This window comes from Gossypium hirsutum, chromosome D13 (genome assembly GCF_007990345.1).
Source record: "Gossypium hirsutum isolate 1008001.06 chromosome D13, Gossypium_hirsutum_v2.1, whole genome shotgun sequence".
NCBI lineage: Eukaryota > Viridiplantae > Streptophyta > Magnoliopsida > Malvales > Malvaceae > Gossypium > Gossypium hirsutum.
This window is the reverse complement of record NC_053449.1, coordinates 41,452,469-41,465,482: the sequence shown is the minus strand read 5'-3', so window position 1 is coordinate 41,465,482 and position 13,014 is coordinate 41,452,469. Positions and strand designations below refer to the sequence as shown.

The 13,014-nt window shown below is 32.4% G+C and overlaps 1 protein-coding gene across 1 annotated transcript; it reads right to left on the bottom strand.

Moving 5' to 3' along the window:
- Nucleotides 1-11,981: 11,981 nt before the first annotated feature.
- Nucleotides 11,982-12,591, bottom strand: LOC107919700 (ethylene-responsive transcription factor ERF020). Its single transcript, XM_016849093.2, has one exon. The coding sequence runs from the start codon at nt 12,563-12,565 to the stop codon at nt 12,239-12,241; it is 327 nt and encodes a 108-aa protein (XP_016704582.1). The 5' UTR covers nt 12,566-12,591; the 3' UTR covers nt 11,982-12,238.
- Between the last annotated feature and the right edge of the window lie 423 nt (nt 12,592-13,014).

Sequence of the window (13,014 nt, the reverse complement as noted above, 5' to 3'; positions counted from 1 at the left end):
TCATCAAATAGATGATAAGTTCTTTTTATATCAAATAACATAAAATTAGTTGAAAAAAATTATATAGAAACCAAGATAAAATTATGTCGTTGTAACAACTCGTTTTCAGTGAAATTGGAACAGTGGTTTCGGGACCACAAATACGAGTCCGTAAAAAATAATTATTTTAAAATTATTTTATGGTCTACCGTATGATAGGAATATCATATAAAAATTTTGTTAGGAAATTTTATCGATTACATGTTTAATTGATAAAAGGATCAAATTGCATAAAATGTAAAAGTTGAATTCTAGTAGCTAAAAGGATCAAATAGCTATGGAATTCAAAATTTGAGGTCCTTATATGGAAAATAGACCATTAAGAGGAGTTAGGAGATAAGTTTGATGATTCATCCATGGAAAATTAAATAAAGAAAATGACTAAATTGGAAATAGAAATAATTAAAGATGATAAAAATCTAATATCATCTTATTTCATCATCTTTCCCAAATTAAAAATACATGGAAACCTTAGCTAGAAAAGCTTGAAGAAGACAAACTTATTTAGCTAAATTAGGTGAGTATTCTTGTCTCATTTTTCGTAATTTTTATATTTCTGAGATCGTAATAACTTAATCTAGCTATCTCGGGGATTAATTTGCAAGGTTATTAAAGTATTAAAGTTTTGACATGGATGATTATGCATGAATTATGAAGTTTTATGGTAGAAAATGAAAGGTTGTTGATAGATAAAAAAACTTTTGTAAATGAAACTTTAATGAAATGGTGATTTAGAGACTAAATTGAAAAGATGTAATATTCATAGAAAAATTCTGATTTTTGTGAAATACAATGACTGTTACTGTTATATGTAAAAATCGGCTAGGCATGGAATAAGGATTAAATTGCATGAATTTCATTTTCCGAGCCTAGGGATGAAATTAGAATTAATTAAAAGTATAGGAGCAAATGGTAAATTTGCTTAAGACATGAATTGGATTGTATTGAATATGAATTTTATTAGATTGATGTTAAATTCATTCATATAGATCCGAAAAACTCAAATGCGAAGTTATATCGTGGAAAAAAAAAGTGTCGGATTTGTCGATTTTACGTACACGAATAATTGTCAAGGTAAGTTCGTGTAACTAAATTGTATATCTATATGTTTGAATTGGATGTTATATATGTGAATTGTATAAATGTCATATGTATGAAATTGATCACATATCCGATAATAGTTGATAAATATTAAGTCCCGTTTGGATAAATGAGATTCGGTGGATACAGGGTTCTCGAATTGGTTGTGGTCCTGTATGTGTTGCGAACACACCATAGCTCGAAAGGGCGTCCTATTATTAGCCCTCTCGATCTTCCCGTTATATGGTTCTTGCGAGCTTTCCGTTAATAGCTCTTCGGAGCATCCCGATCGGTTGTGATCCTGCATTTGTTGTGGGCACACCGCAGCTCTTATGAGCGTCATGTTATATGGCTCTTCGTAAGCTTCCCGATTAAAGGCTTTTTGTGAGCTTCCCGATTAATGGCTCTCCGGAGCTACCTGATATGGGTCACTTGAACTTCCCGATATATGGCTATCCGAAGCTTCCCGTTAATGGCTCTTCGGACCTACCCATTATAGCTCGCATGATATGATTGATTACGAATAGATTTTGATATGATTGAAAAATTATATGAAATGTCTATTATATGTTCTGTAAATTTCGGTAATGCTCCGTAACCCTGTTCCGATGACGGATACGGGTTAGGAGTGTTACAGTTGTCTTGCTCAAGTCAATTTCGTATCAATTTCAAAACTAGTTTATTGGGGATGGGATTGCAGTTGATGAAAAAAAAATCAAGCTTAAACATAGGATTACATGAAATTCAAAATTTAATAAATGTACATGATAATACTGTTTAAACTATATATTAAGTTCTACTCTTTTTTTTCTAGATAGTAAATATTCTACTATGATTTGTAAGCCACTCTTCCCTTACTCTCAAGTTGATTGATGATTATATGGTATTTATAGGTTAGGTTGGGTTTAGTTAAGATTTATAGATAGTGTTGTACAAAATTATCTAAACTTGGTTTGACTTGAAATATGAGTTTCAAATTTTGCTTAGGCTTGTTCATATATATAAATTGCTAACCTAATCTCGTTAGGTATGTCCATATAATTTATATTTTTAAAAATTAATTATTTTATTTAATATAATATCATTATTCATTTTAATTACTTTTCTAAACATAAACAAATTAATATATTTTATATTATATAAATTACATAATATATCAACAAAAAGAAAAGAAAAACATATTATAAACTTAAGAGCAAGTTGGATCAGGTTTAGGCCTTGAATATTTAAGCTCAAGTTCCACTTATATTTTAAACAATTTTTTTGTCCAAACTCATTTTTCAGGTATAATATTTTTGTCTAAACCTTCCTAAATTTGAGCAAACTTGGGCAAACAACTCAACTCATGAATAGGTGTAGTAGTGATGGTGACTTGAGTAGGGTGGACTTTTTTAGGGTCTTTCTTATTTTGTTTCTAGTCTTCTTTGGCATGAATTTGAACTCTATGCTTGTCTGGTTCTTGCTTGGAACTCTATGCTTGTCTGGTTCTTGCTTGAACTTGTGTCTTGTATGAGACTTGAGCTTCTCTTTTCATAAATGAAGTTTCTCATTTAATAAAAAAAGAACATCTATTATGCTAATTATTCCTTCAATCGAAACATTTACAAAATCACTTTCATATGAAATATCATGCTTTAGAACATTTCTTAAATAATAAATTACTAATGTCTATGAATAGTTGGAGCCTAGCTAATTATATACTTAGCTCAACAACATGCAATCAATCAAAGCTATACATATTTTCTTTGTCATATGAAAGCAACCTAAATATTTGTTACATGTACAATTGAGGAAGTGTTTCTTTTGTTCAAGTGTTTTTCATTAATGTTGTGATCTTTGGCTCTTTTTGAGCAAAGACAGCCCATAATCTCTCCTTAACAATCCTTTGTTCTTGAATTGATGGTTATACATGCATGCCCTAACTATCAACAAAAGCAAACATTGTTTTCACCATGCATTAAACAAAAAATGAAACTCTGAATAAATGATGGGATTCCCCCACGTCCACCATTAATTGTTTCAAATTTCCAACCTCACGACATACATGATTTTAAATTGTCAACCATTTCTAGTTCCACCAAGCATTCAACATTGTTTTCTGATAATCAATATATATATTTACTTCCCAATTTTTCTATATGAAAGATCCAAAATTACATGATTATCAAAAGTGAAGCAATCAAAACATGAAGAACTAAACATGAATAACTATAAAGTTATCATGATGAGTAAAATATTATTTTCATACAAATATCTAAGGTTAGAAGAGAAACGAACAAATGGTTGATAGTGAAAAACTACTAAAAATCTAAAAGCATGAAGGAAAAGAATGAAAACTTAGACCAAAAATCTCACAAATGAACAAAAATATAAAAAAGTTTCTTTGTCTAGAATAAAAAAATGAATGCTTTTTTTGTTTACCTCGGGACATAAACCTAGAAATGAAAGGCCAAGAGGAAAAATATTGTGAAAAGAAGAAAGACAAAAAGAAAACATATAAGAAGAAAAAGGAAAAATGGGCGAGAAACAAAATGTAGGCGGTATTGTGGGAAGGTAAGTGGTATTGAGATTCACTCCTAAAATTATGCAAAACCGAAGAATTTTTAGATGCTACTGTTCTTTTTTTTCATTTAGGTAAACTATATTATCGTAATACTAGTGATAAGAAATTAATGTATATGATTATAACAAACTATATTATCCTTTTCACCCTTTTTCTCTCATAAATATATGAATACATTTAGCAACAAAGTTTTTTTGTTGAACAAATTTTATTATTTAAAATAATAAATGTTATATAATATCAAATTTACATATACTATACAACAAGTTAAATGTGTACATTATACTACATTATATGTAACTTTACCTTTATGCAATGCTTCTGTGAAGTACTTATTAGTCGAATGGCATATTTCTTATTTATAAAGTTTTTGCATACTATATATATTTTTTATTTTCCATTCCTATGCCACTTAGATTCAAAGAGAAATGTTAGGTATAAATATGTATAGAATACAAATATATTTATTTTTAAAAGATATTTTGTATATTTGAAAGACTATTTTTATATCTCAAATATGTGCATTGAAATGGATATCAAATACGAATGCCTAAAAAATGTTGAGGTAATATAATTTTTCTAAGCTCATGGTGCAAGAACTTCCTACTAGTCTCACAGTTGCATGCCTTTCAATTGGTGCTACTAATTTGTTAATTAGTTTTGGATTTCAATCATGCTAAGGATAAGTTTTTCTGCTCAAAAAATTGCATATTAAGGAGAACATATAGAAGAAAGAGTTTTTAATAAATAAAAAGTAGCGAATCCTATGTTGCCCTATGTTAAATATAAAGAGATGGAATCCTATGCCTTCAACTTATCACGATTTTGGGTAAGAATATTTAATTTACCCTTTGAATGCATGGACAGACGCGTAGCTATGGATGTGGGCGGTGCTATCGGGGAAGTTATTGCCATCGACTAGCGTGATAGAGATGGTGGATGGACAAAATATATTCGACTTAGAGTTATAATTGATATCTCTAAACCTCTACTTAGAGTGGTCCAGTTTATGAATAGAGAGGGTGTCATTTCTATTTGCGCCATAAAATATGAGACAGTGCCTACATTTTGTTACAATTGTGGCCTTATAAGCCATTCAACACAAAAATTCCAAAAGACGATTATCCAAAGCAAAACCAATGAAACTAGTTATCAATATGGAAACTGGTTAAGAGCTTCTATAGGTATAGCTAATCAGGATCGGGGAAATTAGAGAAACGAGATTGAAGTTATTGAAGCAAAAAGAATAGTGAAAAGTGAGTTGAAGGGAAAGACACAAGGAAATACTAAGCTAAATGGTCTTGGCAAAACAAAGGAAAAAGAGAAAACTAAGCTGACTAAAGAAGAGTCGGGTTCAAGCTTTCAAGTGGAGAAGCGATCTTTGAAGCTGTCTCGTGAAACATGTGGGAAACTGAGTAATAAAAAGAAGAGGGCAAGAGGCAGCAGTAGAGAGTTAATCGAAGACAGCCCCAGTAGAACAGTTTATAGAAAGCTTATGGATGGTTTATCACCTTTTAAGGCGACAGCTGGCGATTAGCCCCACCAAGATCAATGAAGTTTCTTTGCTGGAAATGTCGTGGGTTGGGGAATCCCGCGATACTTTGGGAGCTTAAGCAACTCTTAGTTGTTAATAACCCTGATGTTATTTTCCTTAGTGAAACAAAAATGAAAGCTAATGATTTTCAACGTGTTCAAAATAGATATAGGATGCAAAATGGTTTGGCTATGAATTCTGAGGGAAGAAATGGGGGTCTCGCGTTGATGTGGAGGGAAGGTGTTGATTTAACATTCAAAATTATTCCAAGTTCCATATTGATGCCCTGGTTCAATATGAAAACAAAAAAAGTGTTCGTTTCACTGGTATCTATGGTAATGTGAACTCGAGTCTTAGAAATAGTTTGTGGGAAATGCTAACAAGGATTGGTGGGACAGTTGGTGAGGACTGGATTGTAGGGGGGATTTTAATGTAATTTTGAATGATGTAGAGAAAGAGGGTGGGCGTAAGAAGGCCAGGTCGCAAATAAATGAGTCCAAGGATCTTGTGGATGAGCTAGCTCTTGTTGATATCAAGCCCGATAAATGGTGGTTTACTTGGGTTAATAATAGGGATGGGAATACCATGATTAAGGAGAGAATGGATAGATTCTTTACTTCGGTGTTTGTTATTTAGAATTTCCCTTTTATGGCTATGTATGTGGTGCGTCAAACTAATTTTGACCATGATGCTATTGTCTTGGATACTTAGGGCTGCAAGCCTAAGATGCAAGATAAAGATCCCAGGCTTAGTTTCAAGTTTGATGAGTGTTGGGCTATTAACAAGGAAGCTAAGAAAATTATCAAAGGCGATTGTGGCAATGCAGTGATAATAACTTTGTGGATAAGCTTGATAATATGTGCATGTCGCTGGGCCTTTGGCAACGTGGTAAATATAACAATATGAAGAAAGACATTCGAAGACGGGAACACAAGATTGATAGGATCATTGACTCGCCTCAAGGAATTAACAGTACGTCATTTTTGAAAGAAACCCGAAGTAGGCTCAATCATCTCTATGCTAAGGAAGAGAAATATTGGTCCCAAAGATCACGGTCTTTTTGGTTAAATGAGGGTGATAGAAATACTCATTACTTCCACGCGAGAGCTACTAGGTGACTGAAGAAAAACAATATTAAAAGGCTAAAAGACTTAAATGGCAATTGGGTGACGAATAATAGAGACATTTGTAATGTTGCTAAGAACTACTTTTGTAATTTGTTTTGGTCTAATAACTATGTTGATGATATCCATGTTTTGAATTATATCAGTGAGTGTGTTACCAAAGAATCCAATGATTGGCTTGAAGAAGACTACATAGAGAGTGACATCGTCCAAGCCATTAAGCAGATGGATCCTAGGAAGGCCCCTGGAGTGGATGGTCTCTCGGGGAGTTTCTTCAAGTACAACTGGGAGATTGTTGGCAGGGACACTATTCAATTTTGCCTAGATATTCTGAACGGGAATAAAGATGTTCCATTTTTAAATGAAACTATGATAATCCTAATCCCAAAAATTTGTGACCCTAATGATATTACTAATTACTGCTCGATTAGCTTATGCAGGTTCATTTATAAGGTCATCTCCAAAGTTCTTGCCAACTGACTCAAAGTAGTCCTCCCTAATTGCATAAGTCCAAATTAGAGTGCGTTTATCCCTGGGAGAATGATACATGACAATATTTTGATCGCTCACGAATTACTCCACTATCTTCAAAGTTCCAAAAATGGACCCAATAAAGGCCTCATCGTTAAGCTAGATATGAGCAAAGCATACAACCGAGTGGGGTGGGACTTCTTGGAGGCGGTAATGTTGAAGATGGGTTTCGGTAATAGTTGGGTAAAAAAAGTCATGAATTGTGTTTAGACCGTCCGCTATATTGTAAAATGCAATAATACGTTGTCAGATGTTATTATTCTTGAAATGAGACTTCATCAAGGAGATCCCCTCTCCCCTTATTTGTTCTTATTTTGTATGGAAGCACTCTCGAGAATACTTGTTCATGCACAGGATAATAATGTTTTATGTGGAATCAGGGCTAGAATCAATGACCCTAGAATTAACCACCTCTTTTTTGCGGACGATGTCGTTATTTTTGTTAAAAATAAAAATTGTGATGTTTTTGCTTTACTTAATATTTTAAAGGACTTTACTACTATTTTAGGACAGGAGTTTTAGTAAGTCTATGGTTCTTTGGCTTTTCATGAGATTAACAATCGATTGTCTTGCAAAATTAATAGCTGTTGTGCCAACATGAGACTTTTGTTGATCAAAGAAGATGGTGAACTTTGTGAACAGGAAAAAAATGATAATGAGAATTTTTTCCTTGAATCTATAGAGTTAGATGAAATAGAAACATCATGTTTTCCTACAGAGATATATTGCACTAAATTGAATATTCATAATACTTGTGAGGGGGATATGGGAAGTGAGGAAGAATCATGTGAAAAGACAGAGAAAAAAGAGACCTTGAGTGATAAAAGTTTACTTGATGGTCCAAATTTGGTGAGTGAAAATCCATATGAGTTAAATTTGGAGAGTTCTCAAGTGGAAAAAGAAAATAAAAAGCAAGAAAATACCCATACAAAAGTGAGGAGTGATTCTGTTTTAACTAACCCTAACTCAAATTTGTTTAGTGGTGTTTCTTTATTATTGGACTCCAAGGATCCATTGACGGACTTTCAATTATATTACTCTACCATCGATAGACAATTTTACTTGTGGGAAAAAGGTAAGTTGAATATCGATAATTTCCCACAAGTGCTACAAGGTAAAGAATGTAAAGAAACAATAGAAATTAATTTAAGAAGGCATACCTTGAATATTTTTTTTTATAAATATGCTACTAATTTTGTTTGTCAAATATTTCCTTACAACATGTTTTCTCGTTAGTCAAATTTTATTAAACCTTGGTCTGAAAGTTCAACTGATTTGATGGGTTTATCTACCTTTGTAAAGGTTAAAAATAGTAATTTTGTTGCATCAAATAGCTTTTTAAAGCATTTTAAATATTTTTTCTTGCAACAAAATTTTCTATCTTGACCTATAAAGATGAATTTTTACATAATAATATTAATTTTTTTAATTTTATAATTATGTGAAATTCTTGACTTATCGTTGGAAATTTATATGGATGATCATGCATATTCAAAAAAAGTTACAGGTTAGTTTTTACTTGAACACCCATGTGCCTAATATTTCTTTATCTAGTGTTGATGGTTTGTTTTTTAACGAGAGATACTTGATCATATCTTTGATCCTGGAGATAGTTTTGGTGCACAAGAAAGCTCAGGTAAGTATTTTATTCATTTTATTGTTATTTATTCTAATCCATTTTCTTTCTATGCAGCTAAAGATTCGGGGACGAATCTTCTTGAGGAAGGGGAGAATGATGCGAGTCTCAAGGCACAATTTTAGACCCATGAATGTGATGGGTTCACACTACCTCAGGGTCCACCAACAATGTCAAAGGCTAAGCACATCAAATCATGATTCGATCAAAGACAAGATTCGAGGATGAATCTTTTTGAGGAAAGGGAGAATGATACATGCACGGATGGGGTGAAATTTATTAGATTCCAATCACCAATACTGCCAATTTTCAGGCTTGGGAAATCAACAAACTTGTGATGACTTTTTGGATGGGATCCTGGTACTTCTTGGTTGAGATGTCTGCATGACATTTGAAGACCTCTCTCTTAGATTCGAAATGCATTTTGAATCACTGAATTTTGAGTTCAGGACCAAAAATTATGACCGTTTTAGTGAAGACTATGCGAACAGAATTTTTGAATGGGATTATGACGGGAATTACGAGTTTCGGGCTTTTAATTCGAGTTTAAATAATATTGGGTTTGAGTTTTAGGCTTAATTGTTATTATATATGAGCCCAATATTGTATTTATCATCTCTTATTATTTTATTCCAAATTTTTTATAATTATAAAGTATTTTAAGTTATTTAGGAGTTTTATCTTAACAAGAAAGTTTAGTTTAAAACCACTTCTTGTTTAGATTAAATTAGAGTTCTAGTATACTTAAGAGTTTTATTTAGATTTATTTAGCTAGCCTATATATAGGCCTTTGCATTGTACACAATTAAAACAATTCATTATTATTCTATTTCTCTTTGAGTTAATAAATTCTCTCTGAGTTTTTCTTTTCAAGAATTTCTCTTGAGTTTTTTTTAGAAGAGTTTGAACAATCTTTTTAGATTGTGAGGATCATCTTTAAACTTTTTCTTCCCAAGGTTTCTATCTTGGAGGGGAAATTAGAGTCGCTTGAATGGGGTTGTGGATTCTTCATATTTCCAAGGCTTTTTAGGACTTCTACACGCCACATTCTATCTTCCCATTTATCTTCTTTATTCGCTTCTTTATTATTTTAATCTTTGATTCATTGTTTTATTTTAGTTATTTGTTTTAATTGTTTTATCTGACTTGGGTTCAATTTCGTTTCAAGTTGTGTCAAAATTCAAGTTTCTTTCCGAACGTCTAGAGACCTAAGTCAAATCCGCGACTTTGACAAGCTTTATGATCCGCTTCCGCATTCATCTGTCTCATTCTTTATCAATATGTTAAGCTTGATATATGACATATTTGATGCATGGTTTTGGTCATGTTTGGTGCTACTAGAAGGGATGATCTTAAACTTACATAAGTTTGGTATGTTAAATGTTGCAAAGTGAAGTAGTTAAGAAAGATAAGTTGATGAATGGTTTGAAAATGGTAGGTTTGAATGTTGAGCATGTATTATAGTTTAGTCTATACTTTATTTGGTACATGTTAAGACCATAATAAATTTTTGATTCTCAAATTGCATAGGTATAAATGTATTTGAACTTGAATGGGGTAGCTGGGCATGGCTAGATGAATAAATGGCTTGGATGAGCTTAAATGATGATCATGAGATGTATGCCAAATTAAATGTTTGGTTTCAAATATTCACATGCTTGAATGGGTATAGATTGGTATGGAATGAGGTTGTTTTGATTGTGGAAAGATGTTATGGAAGTATGTGGGTGTTTGATTGAAAACATGTAAGATGTACCAAAGTAGTTTTTGTTAAAGCAGGGGAAACGTCATGACCTCAAGTCCCTAATGTCGCGATGTAATCGACAGTGAGTGACGTTGTGACGTCAAACTTCTTGAGTCGCGACATAACTCACTGACTGATGTCCTTAATCCTCGAATTAGTAAAAGAGCTTTCATAAGCTTGTATATGACCTGAGAATGATTTTACATCATATTGAAATGTGTTTTATACAAGTTATAAGCATGTTGCATTGATTGAAATGTTTTGAAATTTGTTGTAATTGCTCTAGAAACGAATATATCATCTTGTAGCTCAGACTTAGTGATCGAGTTGGGCAAGAGGTGTTACATAATTCCTCTAAGCTCATGGTGCGAGAAGAACTTCCTATTGGTCTCATAATTGTAGTAGATGCAGCCTTCAAAACTTAGTTTCTTGCCTTTTAATTTGTGCTGCTGATTTGTTAAATAGTTTTGGATTTCAATCATTTGCACACACATAAAGAGAGAGTTTTTAATGAATAAAAAGTAGAGAATATTTTATGAACAGACAATGTATAAATCTTGTGCACATACACATAAGGCAGACTTATTTATAAATATTATCAAATTTATTTAAACATAATTAAATATTAATTATATTAATTTTTTTAGTGCTATCACGGAAAGAATTTAAATTCTAAATTTGGAACCCAAAACTGGAGAGAAAAAACATATAATTAATATAATTAATATTTTAGAGAAATTAAAATCTATTTTTTTTTCAAAAAATTTCTTAATTTAAGTTTTGAAACCACAATTGCAACACTGAAAACCAGTTTTTGACCCCTAAAAGTAATTTTAGTTATGAGTTATAAGTCCGTTGTTCAAAATTTCAGGTTTACGTGCCAATTGTATTTGCTTCAGGTATTTATTTATTCTTAAGTTTGCCGTTTCATTGGTTTGTTGGGTTTGGATTACTTTTGACTTTCAACACTTATGGTTATTGATCGGTAAAACTTAAGTGGGTCTAACTTGCCAACTTTTTTAGCACCTGTTCACATTGTTTGGATTTTGACAAAATTCACCTTTTTCCCCCTTAATTTGCCTTGCGTTTTCTCCTTTGGAACTAAATTACTTTGTTCTTATAATATAAATACTCAATAGATATACACCTAATAATTTTTAGAAAAATAATTTAAAGTCTTAAATTTTTATTCTAAATTATTTTAAAAAATTCAATGCTGTTTTTAAATAATTTATGATGTTTGGAACTTTAGATATAAAAACTAATAAAAGTTGGGTAAAATGGTAAAGATCTCTTCTACTTTAATTAATGATTGAGAATTCCATCCTCGTCTTAGATAAGGAGGAGCTTTAAAACTTGTGGTCAATATTTACTTGTTACCGTAAAAGATTAATTACCGAACTCTCTAACGAATATTTTAGAAAACCCTCCAAAATGAAAACTCATAAATATATATATATGTCGGAGGAATGGGATGTTACTAAATTTCCGAAGTCCGCTAAAATTTTTAGTCAAAAGTTGCTGAAGGTGATCTCATGAGAAGGATTTGAATTCCAAAGGTTTCACACTGTTTAACCAAATCATACAATCAGACCTAATACTTATGAATTGATATTGACTATATAACTCAACTAAAGATACAAGTGCAGTAACCAAGGTGGATTTGGCTTTGGAGTAGGGATTTGAATGTCTTTCTAATAAAATTTCGAGTTTTGATTCAATTGGAATCGCAATACAGGAAATTGCAGTGCAAACCCCACCCTAATCATGGTACTTTATAGTTTGTATATACAAAATTATCTTGCATGTAAGACAATGGCAGATGGAATATTGAGATGTTTCAAAAATAGAGATAATCATCAACAGAAATGCTCAAAGGCTCCCCTTGTTTTTCCCAGGAACCGCAACTGCTATGGTGTTCGTTGTCCCAGGGCTCAGTCTCCACGCCTATATCCACACTCATAACGTTTTCAGTTGCCCTGGTTTCTTAGCGGATCATGTGGGCGGCATCCACAGCCATGCCAGCATCCGATGCTGCTCTTTGGATAGACTTGGGGGACATGTTTGGACTGACATAAGGAGGTAACATGGAAGGAAAGTTGAGAGCAGTCATGGAAGATGGTCGACGCAGGCAATAGAAAGCAAGGTCATGGGCGATTGCAGCAGCTTCCGGGGTTGAATAAGAGCCTAACCAAAGACGTTCTTGGCTGCCTGGGACCCGGATTTCGGACACCCATTTGCCCCATCTTCGACGACGCACTCCTTTGTATTTCGTTTCACCGCTGCTCCTTTCTTCTGCTGCAAAGCCACTCATCTTGAAGGATTAAAGTTTGAGAAAACAGGCAAGGGAATGAGACAGGAGTGAGGAAAGGAGATGGAACTAACACCTTATATTGGTTGACAAATTGAAAATAGAAGTCAAATGGCATTTTAAAAACAGATGTGTTAAACTAAATAAAATATCTATTAGGGTAGACCATGAAGCTTGAAGAGAGAGGGTCAAATAACTTTTAAGGTCAAACCGGACGTGCCTTTGTATTTCCATAATCATCAAGTTGGAGCGGATAATTAATTACAAAGCCTTTGTCAATTCGGTGTGTTGTTATTATTATTATTAGATTATGCATGGTGAAAAATATTATAATAAATATGTAATTATTTAATGAAATTGATAAAGTTAAAAATTTAATCATTCATTTAAAAATATTATAATATATATGTAATCATTCTCATATTAATATAATTTATTTTGTATATAAAAAA

Excerpts from the sequence above, each read along its gene's own strand:
- LOC107919700 (XM_016849093.2), bottom strand. The coding sequence starts at position 12,565 with ATGAGTGGCTTTGCAGCAGAAGAAAGGAGCAGCGGTGAAACGAAATAC.